The sequence below is a fragment of the Leiobunum rupestre genome, chromosome 5, assembly GCF_980474605.1.
Source record: "Leiobunum rupestre chromosome 5, qqLeiRupe1.1.hap1, whole genome shotgun sequence".
Taxonomy (NCBI): Eukaryota; Metazoa; Arthropoda; class Arachnida; order Opiliones; family Sclerosomatidae; genus Leiobunum; species Leiobunum rupestre.
In genome coordinates this window covers 72,428,450-72,444,998 of record NC_143388.1, presented here as the reverse complement: position 1 = coordinate 72,444,998, position 16,549 = coordinate 72,428,450, and the positions used below count along the sequence as shown (strand labels likewise).

The 16,549-nt window shown below is 33.4% G+C and overlaps 1 protein-coding gene across 1 annotated transcript in view; it reads right to left on the bottom strand.

The window, feature by feature from the left end:
• LOC149945817 (ATP-binding cassette sub-family C member 1-like) overlaps positions 1-16,549 on the bottom strand; it is a 53,631-nt gene that overhangs the window by 10,912 nt on the left and 26,170 nt on the right. The window contains exons 8-11 of the mRNA XM_090176724.1: positions 12,256-12,432; positions 9,382-9,549; positions 5,251-5,465; positions 4,012-4,114 (exon numbers count right to left, since the gene is read on the bottom strand). Coding sequence (XP_090032850.1) covers positions 4,012-4,114; positions 5,251-5,465; positions 9,382-9,549; positions 12,256-12,432 — 663 coding nt within the window. The remainder of the gene's footprint in view (positions 1-4,011; positions 4,115-5,250; positions 5,466-9,381; positions 9,550-12,255; positions 12,433-16,549) is intronic.

Genomic DNA, 16,549 nt, shown 5'->3' with positions numbered 1-16,549 from the left:
TATGAATTTATTCCAGGGTGGAACTTTAGTTTATAATTCTATACGCAAAAATTAAATGGATAAACCAGTTTTAGTAATAAGAAAGTATTTCATTAGACACTTCCCGTTACTAAAGTTAAAATTGGGCCCATCTAGTGTAAAAAGAAGCATTAAAAACCAAAATATAAGGGCTGTGCTCTAAATATTGGTTTCCTTGTAAGAAATTAATGAATATCTTTATTACTTATCACTATAGCCGGTAATGCTATCTTTTAAAAAGACCAAAAATTATGAAACATATCTTGAATTTTAATATGAAATTGTTTCATTTTTTGTAGAAAGGGAAATAAAGCAAGGTTTAATGGACCAGTTTCATTAGAAGTTAGTAAAAACTCGCGCAATATAATATGTACAGCTTCTTTAAAAATGATTAGCCAAAAATCCGATTAAAAAGTTGAAGTTATTAATATATAGCATTTTTCTAAATTTATTGTACCCTTGAAATTTTATAGTTTATTTTACTCAAAAAGTATAGAAAAGATTAAATGACTGAAATTAGTGTTTACTATAAATTAAAAATTGTTACTTTGTTTAAATTTACATACCTAAATAATGTTTAAAAAATGAATTTAATTTAGGTATTGGATTAATTGAATTGTTAAACATTCTAGGAATGGAATTAATTACTTTCTTCGCATTGGAAAAGTGTTTGTATTATTATTTTAAAATGTTAATTTCCCTGCAATGTTCTTTTGCGACGCGACGTTTAGGTCGATCACATCCTGGTTTTATCCTAGCTCATTATGGTTTACTAGCGCCGGTGGCCCTGCAGCCGCTACTAGAACCCCTCCTACGTAGGCAATTACATTAAACTCTTAAAGAAGACAAACCGAACTAATAATTTTTGTCACCAAAATGAAAGTTCGCCAAGAAGGCGTTAATATTAATTCATGCCCGTATTCCAATAAGGCGGGTAGCATAAAATCACACCAATGGCGATCTCGACTTAGAAAATCGTGTCATTTAATCTAGAAAACCCTTTTGTAACTTAAGATAAGGAGGTTGGCCGTTTTCTTTTAAGCAGAGCAAGAATATATTCCTACTTCGTGATAGTATTTTCCAGGTAGTCAATTGAGTTATTGATGTCCAGCAGTTCTAACGCTTTCTCTTTGAATCGTTTAGTGGCATTCATTGACCTGATGACAGCAGCGCCGTTGATCGATTCGGAGAAGTGAGACAAGAGCGTTGAAATTGAATTCCCGTTCAGTCGCTTGAAGTGAAGGCTGGTTTCTTTGAAATAATACTGGAAATATTTTTTGGAAAGAATTGTAAAAATAATTAAAATTGATAAAATATATTAATTTATCGGGAACCCAAAATAATACCTTGATATTTTTATATATTTTGGTGAAGATTTGGAAACGGGTCGAGGTAAAAAAAACATGGATTATCCTTTATTGTATTACCTGGATCTGTCATTAAATCGTTTATTTGGTTTCTATTGTTGAAATAACATTAATTACTAATTTTGAGTAAAACCCTTAAAGGAACGTTGTACATCCATGTTCAATGTGTCGTGCAGGTCTGGAATATAACTCTTCGGGAACAACACTGTCAAAATGGCGTTTTCTGGTATTTAATGGTTTCTCGTGGAGCCGAATTTTAGTATAACCTTAAATTATTTGGATTAAAAATTCCAATATTCGGTTCAATACTTAAACTCAATATTTTTTTAATTTTGTGGACAGCTTTCTAAGACACTTTTCTAACAAAGAAGGTTGGGATTTAATTTATTTTGTTTAATATATGTAAGACTGATTCAGTTAGGTCCTTAATGAAGTTAAGTAAATTATTTTATTCAGGGTGTTTCCAAAATCTATGTCGTAAGCTCCAGAGAGTGTTATTTGGTCCAAAAGTGTAGACAATGGTTAATGAACATGGGCCCTTAAGTGCTTCGTTTCAGAGATATGGAGGGGTTCACAGTTTTGAAACTGAGCAAATTGTTAGTTTAATATCATCAGTGGTTTTTTATCGGTGAAGCCATAAAATTAATACCAAGTGACAAAAGTTCATTAATAATCTATCAAAAATAAAATAAGTCTGACAACGAAATCATTCCTTAGTTCACATTTTGACAAGAATTGTTAGGAAATGTTATAAAATAGCATGTTTTTGTAAAAACAAATTGCGATAAATATGGCACTATGTTTAAGGAAATGGTCTAGATGCTTAAATATTATACCAGGAACAGTTTCATCAAAGATGGGTGTGAGATCGAATCACGTTCGAGGGTGTAGATTGGCGCGTAAGCGAGGGCGAACAAGTACAACCAGCTCAAGTTCACGAAAAAGCGCAAAACGTTCCAGAAGAGGTTAAGGAAAAGATACAGATACGTTATCACTAAATCTGTCTTTCAATGTATCATATTAACTTAACACAATAGCTACTTACCATTTTTTAAGATGATCTTAGTAGAAGTCACAGGCAATTAGGTGTTAATAACTTAATGGTCTGGCAAGTTCTACTTGGTACCTATTCCATCCACACCAGCAACAAAAAGGACAAGCTTTAAACGAAGCTGAGTAGCTTCGTAGGATTGAGTTTTGTATTTTTATAAAATACGATGAGTACAATTTTTCTCGTGACGGAATACTCAAGTTACCCTCACGCAACAAATGCTTTGTATCACTAAAACCAGTTTTTCCTCTACGAAAGGTGTACATTTCTGGCTTGCATTTGTTTGACCTTCTTCTCTAGCTCTCCAGGCTAAATGGTGACGCATAACTTCGTTTTCTGCAAGATACTTTACCCGAGTTACTCGAAAACGTGCGTTTAGATGGATAGTATAGCAGTTGAATAGCCAACCCGATGACTTGATATAAATCCAAGCGATTGTTTCCTCTAAGGTTATCATAACGATTCGGTGTACAAGTGAGAAGAACGTAAACCTGATGATTTGCAACAACGCACAATTGCACGTTGTTAGAACATACGTAATAAACGAATTTTTATGCGAGTAAAAGAATCACTTGTGCGACGGATTCATTCCTGTATTAGAGACGGAAATATATTTGTAAGCTTTATCTTGGACGTCTTTCTTAGTCCTCGAGCCGAAGCTCTTTAGGAACCCTGTTTATTATAAAATTTTACTAATTGGGACCCAAATAACACACCCCTGAATTGTTTTGCATACTTCTCCGAAGCACCTTGAATATTAAAAACCATCTTATTGTAAAGATTATAATGATATATTAAAAAAATCTTACCTTTAAAATAATGATTAGGAGACACAAAATGAAAACAAATAGCCAATTTTCGAGGACAATTATAGTACTCCCTATCGCATTAACTAAAACAACCATTCCATTGGTAAAAATCATCACCGCTCTCAGTCCAAGAAAAGTGTCCAACTCCTGTAGATCTCTCGAAAACCGATTAAGGATTCTCGCAGAAGGTGTGCAATCGAAAAACGACATTGGAGAGAAGATGACACTGTGCAGCATCTTGGAATGCATTTTATTTAACGCTTTTAGCACGTGAAAAGAAAGAAACAAAATGCCCAGGAAAAGTGACGCAAATTGGCCAATCGCTAACAGAGTTGGTACCACAATATCGTTCTTTTCAACGACGTGTGAATCATTAGCCCAACGACTGAGCCAATAACTCAAAGCTACTACAAAACCATTATGGGCAATGAAAAGCGTTGTTATAATTGCTAACCAAAACCATCCTATTTCTCTTGAGAGTGTACTATAAATATTCCACCGCACCTAAAAAATAAAATTTATGTTTATAATTAATTTAAAATTAAAGAGGAAATTTATCATCAACAATAATTTTAATGATTGTGAAATTTTCCATTAAATGAATTTTCCTTGGTCAAATTTAGGCCGAATAATACCACCAACTCAAAGATAATTTTAAATTTTCATTAAATTATTATTTTAAATCATTCTATTTATAGTGATAAACTTCTCCAAGTTTTATTTGATTATTTTATTTAATATTTTTTGATCAATGAAATTAACTTACATCTCCATCCAGAACGTGTTCAACAACTATAAGATTTTTCTTCTCCTCAACGCATATATTTTCAACTTTCGCACTGGTAATTTCCAAGTTAGTATTAAAAGACCTACAACCGAAAAATATTTGGTTTAATATACAAGAATGTTTATAATACTTTTAAATAAATCATTAAATATACTTTTCTTAATATATCAATAAATACACTTTTCTTAATATATCAATAAATACACTTTTCTTAATATATCAATAAATACACTTTTCTTAATATAGCAATAAATATTCTTGTTTAAATGAATAAATGAATACAATATACCTATTTTAATAAATTAAAAGTGGTTTTAATTTTCATAAATATAAGAATGTATTTATTAATAATGAGGCATAATGATTGAGTTGGCACGATGAGGAAATAGTCACTTTCGTTTGGTCAATCACATAGGAAGGGAACAAATGAGATTTCAGGATAATTTTATGTTTTTTGCGGGGGAGGGAGAACCTTACATTTCAAGGATGAGTAGTAGTGAGTTACACATGTTTGATAAAAATGACTATTTCAGCTTCCGATTTAGTATTTTTTGTGTTTCAAAATTTAATAGATGGATTTAAATATTTTAGTAAGTTTCAAGGAAATTATGATACAAAACAAATGTTTCTTAAAAAAATAAGGACCATAGGTTAAGAACATCTCGATTTAACCTCTTATATTTTTAATTAGTCAATTTGAAGATTTTGACGAAACCAAAAATTGCAGGGGCCATCAAATTAGTTGCACTTCAATCAAGATTTTTGGGAGGGCTTCCAACGGTTCCTACGCCCCTGCTGGGTACCAGGTTCCGTTTGAATAATTAATGTTTTTCAACCCTACAATTTTTAGCTGGCGAATTAAAGTTTCAAATTGACATGGTATGATCGTTTTAATCAATTGAAAAAAATATGTACTGCGTTTTAGTGCTGTAAGTTAAAACAATATTAAGAAAAAGGTTTTATTATGACGAATAATTGAATAAAACATTTTTCGGCAATGCGTGATTTCTTGATTGCTTGATTTCTAATGGATTATAGGAGCATTTCAGAAAAAGTGTTAAGCTTGAATTGCGCTATCACCATTTTGTTAAAACCCTTTCAACTGTTGCAGTATTGAAATTTTTCGGGTCAATGAAATCCTTTTTGTAAATGTGGAAAGTAACTTTTCATTTCTTGTTAAGTAAAGTTTGATTTATATTATTTTGTAAAATTTATTACCTTTTAATGCACCTCGTGGAAGAAGGATATTGAATATTCGTTACAATGGTTTCATTCGTTAAATTACTATGAGTCGAAAAAAACTCTTTAAACGGACCATTTCTTGTAAGAAGTTCTTGGAAAGAACCTTTATCGACAATCCGGCCTTTTTTCATGAAGTATATCTCATCCACGTCTGACAAGAACCCAATATTGTGAGTCACTAGAATTCGAGTCTAAATTATGATAATTAAAATTAAATCATTGCAATCATTTTTATTGGAAAAAAAGTTGAAAAGTCAAACATGACATAACGGTGGTTAAAAAAATTTGCAGTATATATCTAATAATAAAGAAATTGGTATATTGTGATAAGGAAAACCTGTCTAGAAATGGCCGCCATTTGGTATCGTTTAGTTTCTTTCATCTTTGTCAAAAACAACTGTGTAAGAAAGACTTGGATATCGAAAGTTCAGCCACTGATTTTTTATCAATCGATATAATTATTGCATGTGTAGCATTAGGACCAGCAAGTGTTTATAGATAAGCTCAAGTCTGATATATCTTTCGTTGGCTCATAGACCAGGTGCTAGCAAAAGTGGATTACATATAAAACCTGGACCTGAGTTTTCATAACATAGTTTAAGTTTTTTCTAGGGTTTTGAAATCCAGAGGATATTGAATGTTGAAATGGCCGTTACCAGCGAAATACATAAAATTTTATATTACACATATTTTAAAAGTAGATTCTAGATGATAAAGTGGTACAAAATTATAAAACTATAGTCAGAAGATTGCCAGCTTGAGCCATTTCCCGGAAACTGCATTCACTGGCTGAAAACTTGGAACAGCTCCTTCTGCTTTGAATTTGCAAGTTCTCTCCACACTGGTTTAGGGGTTTTCCCCCAGTTCTTAAATATCCCCTTCCATAAGAACTTGTTGAGTTTAACGTTAATAGTAAGCGTAGGGAGCTGTTGGCTCGCGTGGTACGCAGGGCTTGCAACCACCCTCCTACGCATTGTAACCCGGCCTCCTGAACTAATGGCTTTGAAAGTCACTTGATGACTTTGGCCTAAGGTTGTGCCTTGAGTATAAGCCTAGATGATTATTATTATTAAGTGTATTACAGCTCCATGTCATCTTTAGCCGTGAACAAAAAAGAGGCATAACTAGGCTTTAAAACCTCGGAGCAAATTCTATTTCGAAAATATCTCGGAAAACGACCCAGAAAAGCTCTTAATCACAAGCCCTTATTGACGAATAGCTTGCCTATCCTCTCATGTACGATATGAAAGCCTAGGATTGAAACCTAATTGAGCAGCAAGCTGATTTTCGTTTATAAACACCTAAGTCAGGAAACCGAGTACGTTAATTTTCTCATTTTTTAAGAGTTTATTGTTACGCTGGGTATTGGAACCCTTCCATGATATGCTAGAGGGAAAACCACGAGTTTTTCCCAGCTGTTGGTTGTCTCCACTAATAAATAACAATTAAATTTCAGCTCTCAAAGCCGTGGTTTAAGTTTTATGTTTTATTTATAAAACGGCTCCTAGAAAACCACCATCTTTCATTTAGTTTGAAGTCTTGGTTACAGATTAGTATTTTATAAATTTTAGAGCGTAATCTTAGGGTCTTAATGAATCAAAAAAGTAAAATGAATATGGGTCCTAAAAAGCTTTATTTCGGAGTTTTAGGCCCACAAAAAGAGGACCCCAAAACAACGAAATATTCAGTATTTTCGGTATTTTGCCTCAAACCCAATTGTTTACATTTAATATTCAATGTGTTTTTAAACGCAACACCAAATGCCAAAAGTTCATTATTAAACTAGCAGAAGTGTACTAAATGCGACAATGGTTTTATGAATTGCAAGTTCCATTATTTCAAAGAATCGAGTTTTGTCAACACTGGTAAACATTGTCAAAACTAAGCAACTAGTACGAGGTGACTGACAATTCAAAGTATTTTCCAAGGTGGATTTTGGGATAGTGCTTCTAATTTTGGAAAGCCCACAAGAGCGAAAATCGAGTATGCCATGTAGACACTGAGCCACTGTGTCTTAGAAAACTAGGACTTAGTTTTAATTTTATATTTTAATATCCGGTTTTTACTACGCCCTTCATGATTTTACTATCAAAAAGAGTTTTCAACAATTCTCCTAAGCACAGTACCATAAATCCGCCATTGAAAAAAAATCTCAAACGTTACTGATCCCGTAAATCGCCAACCCTTAAAAGGCAATTCATGAAATCGATAATTATTTCAGGTGGTTTGTAAAATGGCTAGTTTCTAAGAAAGGCAGTTAGTAAAGGGTACTTTCTAAATAAGGCAATTTGTAAAAAAGGGTTCTTTAAAAAAACAGTTTGTAAAGCTTTTTTTCTTAAAAAAACCAGTTAGAAAACGGTAGTTTCTTTATAAGGATAATTGTTAAAAGAGGTAGTATCTAAAAAACAGTTTGCAAAGTCTAGTTTCTAAATAAGGCAATTTCTTAAAAAGGGTATTTTCTAAATCAGGCAATTTTTCGATGTGGGTAGTTTATAAATAAATCAAAATAAATATGGTTGGTTGTAAAAAGGGTAGTTTCCCAAAAACGTGGTTTGTTATAGCACATTTCACCACGAACCAGTAAAAAGGTGGACTACGTTAGATTTTAACCTTTTTATTCATCCTAGTAATTTTGGGAGTCATACTATTGGCTAGTACCATATTTATTTAAGCCATGGAAAACTTCGAAATTGAGAAGGATATTTTTGGGTCGGAATTTTAGTCAGCCCAATGTAGCTTTATTTAAATTTATAAACTCGCTCGGTTTGTGCGGAGGAAGTTAAATTATGAGTAATTTATAAAAATAAAAAGTTGAGGGAAATGACCAACTAGTGATCGCTTTCCGAAAATGGAACAATTCGTCGAAGTAGGACTAGTCTCAAAAGAATCTGCAAAGACTCCATACTTGTAGATGCGCCCATAGAGGAATAGCTATTCCTCCATGATGCGCCAGAAAAGCTCAACCTGAATTTCAACTATTTTTTCAATAAATTTGCTTCTTTAATTGGACAATTTTAGAACGTGAGTCTCCGAGAATTTAATTAATTTGCAAATTAATTACATTAACAGAACTTGCCACTATATTGTAGTTCATTTTAGCTCCTAAGGCTTGGTTGTTCAAACCGGTTTTTTACTAAAATAATGGCCGTCGGTTTATCAGAAGTAAAGCTAATTATACGACGGCATTATCCGCATTTGAGATTCGATGACGTCAAATATGACATCAAATATGACGTCATATATTACGTAGGGTACGGATGACGCAATATCTGTGAAACAAACCGTTAGTGAAGAAATAGAGCTAGTGGCATACTTATGAGTAATTATGTTACATATGGTTATTGGTAGTTTCTAAATAATACAATTTGTAATCGTTAGTTTCCTTATCAGGATAATTATTAATGGTAGTTTTGAAATAATACAATTTGTAAAAAATAGTAGTTTCTAAATAATAAAATTTGTAAATAATGGTAGTTTTTAAATAACAGAATTTTTAAAAAATTGTATTTTCGAAATAACACAATTTGTATTCAATGGTAGTTTCTAAAAACGGAAATTTCTAAAGGATGATTTCTAACAAAGTTAATTCGCAAAAACGGGTAGTTTCTAGAAAAATAGTTTTTAAAAGGGTTGTTTCTATATAAGATAATTTGTTAATCGTAAAGTTTCTAAAAAAGCAGTTTTTGAAGGGTAGTTAATAAATTAGGCAATTTGTTAATGTAGGCAGTTTCTAAAACAGCTGTTTAAAAAGGTTGGTTACTAAAAAAAAATATTTTTTTACAAATTCCTTTAAAGATTTTTAAATACGACACTGATACTGACAATGAATTGAGATTAAATATTTAATATTACAATAAAAATCATTTAAAACACAAAGCACAGTCGTAAAGTGATCGCTGATTACTGTTTGCTATTAATAAGAAACATTCGCCGTCCTCTTTTGTATCGAAATCGAGGTAAAAAGCTACATAATTTTAAAAATAAAAATGATATATTCCCAGTTGTTGGGGTCGGGGTCTAGATGCTTTTTCTTCTCATTAAGATTAATATTTAAAACATAGCGCTACTACCTAAATTAATTTTGCTTTAAAGTATTTAAATCCTTACTTTATCTTTGAGCATTCCCTTAGGACCAATGATGTTTTCGAAAATGTGTTTTCCAACATGCGAGTCAACAGCGCCCAGAGGATCGTCCAACAAGTAAACATCGGCGTTCAAGTACACTGCTCTGGCCAGACTCATGCGATGCTTCTGGCCTCCGCTCAAGTTAATTCCCTGACAACAAATCGACATTAAATTGTTTCTTTATTAAAATTAAATTATAGAAAATATACTAATATATGGTGTCACCCTAATCAATTTGTGTAAGTTCTATCAGCTTTCAATTATATTAGTTTTTTCAGTTTAATAGATTAAATTTTTGTTTTTTTTGCAACTTTCAACATTTTTCAAACCATTTTGCTTAGTTAAAAGGAAACCCCTATGGACTGCATTGTGACGGATGATAAAATTGGCGAATAAGTAGATAAGTCCATAATGAAAAGGGATAATAAAGCTAAACCCTTAACACATTTGAAGACATTTAAGAACTTACTAATAGCTCGTACTGATAGGTCTTCGAGCAAGCAAAAACGCGAAACTCGGACCAAATAGATCTTCGAGGGAATAATTAATTAAATAGGACGAAACCGGTGTACCGTTGGATTTTCTGGCAATTTTATTTAATTTAATTTAATTATTCACTCGAAGATCTGTTTAGGGTTTAGCTTTATAATCCCTTTTCATTATGGACTTATCTACATATTCCCCAATTTTATCAATCTTAATTATACTTAAAACTACTTAAAATTTACAAAACATGTTTTTTTCTTAATTAATGTGTACAAAGGATTAGTTTAGTTTATGTTTTTAAAGTGAAAAAACCCAAAATGAAGCGCAGTCTGAGTCTCGCAATTTTGCAAAGATCAACAAAGCCTTTGTTTTCTGCTTTACAGCGCGCTTTAATGGTTCAATTATTTTTTTAGCGAAGCCCATCGAAACGATCGTAGGGTTTGCTAACTTTAAAGTATGAGGTATCCTGACAGTGTACCCAGTCACAATACCGTTATCGGAGCTGTTCGAGATTTCCGGAAAAATGGAGTTGTCAAAAATCGACGAACTACGGAAATTCCGTGGGCCTCCACATCAAACTCGAGCTGTAGTAGACTACCTTTAGGCGGAAATCCAACAACGACTGATAGGATGAAATGGAAAAGTTCAATGGCCTTCAAGGTTGCTTAACCTCACACCGATGGACTTCTTCCAGTGGGCTTTCATCCAAGTTCATGATTTAGTGACACCTGTTACGAGCATGCTATGGTGAACTTGTTTTTTTTTGCTGACCTAATTTTCTAAGTGAAAAATTGTTCGTTTAATATCGAACAAACGGGATTTGTAGGTTTCAAAGTAAGCTGTACACATCTATCATTGAAAATGGTTCTATAGCACCTAATGGTCAAATTGTTTTTAACAAAACGTGAGTTTACCGCAATTTACAATTTAAAGCATTTCCAACTAATTACGCATACCCTGAAAATTTCAGAATTATATCTCAAATGGTTTTAAAGAAAAAAAACCCGGTCAGAGCATAACGAGCCTCGCTGAAGAGTTAAATAATTTAGTGAAAAACAGTTCAGCAGTAACAGAAAACAAAGGAACAGGTTGAAATGGTGCGAGTAAAATATATTCAACAGGGTTGCCACAGGTCCGGGAAAAGTGATAAATTATAAACTAGGCCTAAAAATTTACAAATTTAAATTCATCGTGAAAACTTTTTAAACGTTATTTGAATGTGGCTATAAAAAGTTTAAATTTAACGAGTCATATTTTATACTAAAACATAAGCAAAAGTCAATTCTTTTACTTCTGTTAAGTGATATAAGTAAAATATGAAGTTATAAATTAACGCATTTTGTCCTTAAAAAGGTCCGTTAATATTTATTTTAAAATAATTTGCAACCCTATTTTGAGAGTGTATAAAATTATGCTAATACGGAGTTAAAATAAGGTTGACATTGGAAAAAACGTGCTTATTAAGAGATTTTCGAAAGGAGCATTCTTTAATGTTAATTCTCTGAAAGTGAACTCATAAACACGTCAAATACGGGTTAGCAGTCTTAAGCTCTTAATAATAATCCCGCGAAACAACCACTGGATCCAGTGAAGATAGGCACCTTAATTAGTAAGGTTTTACATATCTGGTAAAGTAAGAAATTAAGAATAAAAAAAAATTTATTTCAGAATTTGATGCATTCAAATTATAAAATTATTTTGTTATTGCATTAGCAGTTTTAAAATAACAATTGCTTAATATCAATTTTGAAATTTCAATTGCTCATTCATCATTTAAACATTTTTCTGAAAATAAAATATGTCACATAATGTTAATTTTAAAAATTCAGTTGGTAAAAATAATGTTGTGTCGGTAAAATGATATAGAAAATTTAATTTTGGTTATTCAATTCTAAATGTATGGAAACCAATTATTGATACGCGTAAATTTAAACCCTCAGATTCAATGTTTATAAATTACTTAACATAAAATAATTAAATATTCATTCGCATGTTGTTTAAAATTATTATTTGAAATATTTACCAAGAAAATCACTAAGGAAATTCCAAATAATTTATATTGTAGATATTATGAAAATTCTTAAGAAAGTATTTGTAAGGGATTTTTTGCCGAAGTTTTAAGAAGTCAAGACCATTGTTGGATAATAGAAATTGATCCTTTAAAGAAATGTTAACTTTTTTGAAGCACTGTTATAGAACATTGGAGCAGGTTCAACGCAGTATCTGGCTCTTTATGAAAGCCATGGGGCTAAAATGTGTTGCGTACATAAGTTAAAACTATTGCGTTAAATTGAACTTAGAAGTTTTATTTTACCGTGTTACTTGGAAATATATGCAATAAAATATTCTTACTGATGAGGTACACAATACCTTTTCTCCAATTTCTGTGTCTTCGCTCGCGGGTAAGATTTTGAAATCCTGTGTAAGAGCGCAACCGTCTACCACATTCTGATAACTGACTGGGTCAAATGTTTCTTCCATTATTATGTTCTTCTTCGCCGAAGCGTTCAGAATCCAAGGTAATTGTGGAACATAAGCAATTGAACCCTGGGAAATTATAATTAAAGTTTAATTATTAGCAGCTGACCTTTTTTCTACTATAGTTGGGATAGTCAATCTAATCCTAGAAAAAAAATGTCCATTAAAAGATATCACAAACTTCTCATTCGGGTCAAGTGAAATTATTATAATTATAACTATTATTATACTTTTAAAATATCTACAAGCAATTGCGTAGATAAAATAAAAAATAAAAGCAAAGTGAAAACGAAATCTAGAAGTTGTCTTGACCTTTAGATAGAAGTGTAACGATACTTTAGGTAAATGAATATTTATTAGCTCTATGTATTTTGTACAAATTCCTTTTAAATCGGGGAGGAATCCAATTACTGGATCCGCGAGCAGGTTGAATGAAAAACCGAAAACTTCACGTTCTCTGATATCGAAATAAACAAAGTATGAAAAGATAAAGATAATTATTTTACTGTATTTACATGTATAACATTGCAATTAAAAGATGTATTCAAAGTTTACGAGAAATATGTGAGGACAATAGCCGCCCTACCGATAGTAAAGTTATTTAATAAGAAAGATATAATTTCGTGCCCTTTAAATGGCTGTATTCGGAGGCTTTCCCATTGACAGTGATTATTTTGGTGACGTTCAAGTTTCTCCACTCAACACTTACACCCTAGCCTTAGTAAAGAAGACACACAATCGACTGATTTAATTCGTCAGCGAAAATATAATCTTTTCTTACATTCACGATGCTCGGACACTCTAGAAAAACATTCATAAGCGATATCTTCTACCGACGTTCCGTTAAGGGTACATTCCGGATTATCTCCAAAAGTATCGACAAATCCCGTGCTACTTGCGGGAGTGGCTTTTAATAATTCGGAGTGTGCAATAACTGGTGACTTAACCATGCAGTCGTGGCCCAGCTCTTGTAAGCCATAAGGGTGGTGGCGCGCTGGGAGATGTAAGCCGTGGTCAAGTGATGCTATCTCCACCTACGACTTCAGTCATGAATGGCCTGGAAACTGGGCTTCGGCTAATGGAGAGGGTCCCGGCCTCCTGGCCACCTCAGCGGAATTGGTAGCCAGCTGTGGGGTGGCAGATCTCCGTATGAGGCGCTGTGGTCCTCTTTCCCAGCCTTTTTAAACCCAACGGGATCTCCGATGTCAATTGTTCCGGGTTAAGTTTGATCGCAGTGTGCCCGTTGTTCCCCTTTAGAAGCCTTTTCTTAAGGGCTAGGCACTCTACCTACGTAGATAGGATGTCGACTGGAGGTGCTAGATCATGTGCTCTTATTCCCATAGCTGTGCTTGAAGTGGCGAGGTGGTCAATTTTGGAAACTCTTTAAGGATGATAAGTTAGGTCCTCGACCTTCGTTGCCTGGTATTAAACACGGCAATGGTGTGGTTCTCAAGAAGAGTACGGGGATTGCAGGACGCATAGAGAGCTACGTTCTGGATGAAGAAAGGAGGCTTCGTATGATACACGAATCAATTTCGGTGGTGCCGCCTTGTATCGACAAACCTACACAAGATACACTCAAGCATTCAATATCAACAGAAGAACTGAACGTTGCCATTATTGCTCTGCCTCTGGGTAAAGCCGCCGGAGTAGACAAAATCTCAAATGAGCTGATTCGCGCTCTTCCTGAACTGTCTCGCCGTACGTTGTGTGAACTCTTCAATCGTGTGTTGGCTTCAGATGAAATACCGGAGGCTTGGTCGGCAACTGAAATTCAGTTGCTATTTAGAGGCGGGGATAAGGATCCGGAAGATCTTAACGCATACCGACTTTTTGCGGCCAAAATTAAATACCGATAAAATGTAACATAACATTATATATTCTTATGTGATTTTGTGCGTAGAAACTGAAAACATTGATTATTTTTTTCTAAGTGACACCAGGAGGCCAAACGTTTTCTTTACGGAATTTTTCAGGATTTTTTAGCGCAATTTATGTTAAGGGTGGTCATAGACGTTACTTAAAAGTTTGGTAAGTCTATAATAAATACAACTGCTGAAAATTGAATATAAAGCTTTAAATTTCATCAAAATGTGGCATTTTCAAATGGCTTTTTTGTAAAAGAGTGCAAGTGAATGCGAGTAATTTTAGATTTATCTCGTGAATAAATTATTGTAGAATACAATGCAAAAACTAAGCGAGGTAAACGTCGTCAAGGTGTGTAGATACAGCAACTTTTATAACACGCAAAAAGTCATATTTTCATCGGGAATTTTATCTCGCCTTTGATCATCTTGTTTTCTTTTAAACTTCTACCAAACGCACTATAGGATAATAACATATAACTTTTCTCACCATCTGTTCTAATCTGTCGGTTTATCTAAAACATTATATACGAACATAGTAAAATAATACCTGTACATAGTTAGCGGGATTTCGAACTTGGACGGCTTACGTTTTAATTTTTATGTCGACCGCCGCGCCTTATCTTAATTCGAGTAAATTACGTATATTTAAAAAGCAATTGGTGACAATTAAAAAAATATTGAAGATTAGAGCCCTTTGAAGCCTTTTTTTAACTAAAATTAAGATATTCCATTCATAACTTCCTCTACGCGATTCCAGCAGACTAAATAAAGAATAGGTAAAGTGTAAATTAAACCTTCGGAATATGGATATGCGCAAATTTTATGATTATAATTAGGCGTAGGGCTCAATTTAAGTCAATTCAAAAGTTTATTATATTATTATAAATTTAAGTTCAAGTACGTTCATTCGCGCGGCTACACTTATTCATTCAAACGTAAACTGGTCGATTTCGAAATTTCCGCCGATGTGAAGTCCGTCCAGAACTACCTTTCAGTGTCTTAACACTAGTTGTATTATATTTTCCCCATTATTAAAAAGTTAAGATGCAACTGCGTAGCGAATGCCAATTTTAAAACATTTGGGCTACCGGTTTCTTTGGTTGTTTTGGACAAAATTTCCTAACTTGTAATGGCAAACCAATTGTTTTTTTAAATATACGTAATTTATTCGAATTATGATAAGGCGCGGCGATCGACATAAAAATGTAAACGTAAGCCGTCGAAGTTTGAAATCCCGCTAACTATTTACAGGTATTATTTTGGACTATGCTCGTATATAATGTTTTAGATAAACCGACAGATAAGAACAGATGGTGGGAAAAGTTATATGTTATCCTCCTATAGTGCGTTTTGTTGAAGTTTAAAAGAAAACAAGATGATCAAAGACGCGATAAAATCCCCGATTAAAATATGATTTTTTGCGTGTTATAAAAGTTGCTGTATCTACACACCTTGACGATGTTTACCTCACTTAGTTTTTGCAAAAAAAGCCATTTGAAAATGCCACATTTTGATGGAATTTGACGCTTTATATTCAATTTTCAGCGGTTGTATTTATTATAGACTTACCAAACTTTCAAGTAACGTCTATGACCACCATTAGCATAAATTGCGCTAAAAAATCCTGAACAATTCCGTAAAGAAAACATTTGGCCTCCTGGTGTCACTTAGAAAAAAATGATCAACGATTTCAGATTCTACGCACAAAATCAAATAAGAATATATAATGTTAGGTTACATTTTATCGGTATTTAATTTTGGCCGCAAAAAGTCGATTTTAAAACACTGTGCGGCCTATTGCGTTATCTCAATGCCTATCGAAGCTTTACTTAAGCATACTGAAAAGTCGACTCAGTGCGTTTGTCGAAGATAAGAAAATATTGGGCGAACTTCAGAATGGCTTTCGCAGAGACCGCAGAGGGTCTGTTTACGCTATCTCAGCTGATCGAAATTGCACGTTTGAAAAACCGGTCACTTTACATCGCCTTCTTGGACTTACGGAAAGCCTACGATAGTGTAAACAGAGATATTCTGTGGAGGATTTTGGTCAACCTTGGCGTTCCTGTTGCGTTTGTGAATCACTTAAAGGCAATCTATGCGAATACCTTTTACCGTTATTGGTTCGACAACGTCTCAACTGGATATATTCGTTCAAATATTGGTCTGAAGCAGGGATCTCCAATGTCACCCTTGCTGTTTGCACTGTATCTTCAGCCACTTGACCAGCGACTTTATACTTCAAACTTAGGCTTTTGTTTACCGCACCCGTTGTCTGAAGTTGGAACTATCATTTGTAGCCAGTTATTTTCAGATGATAT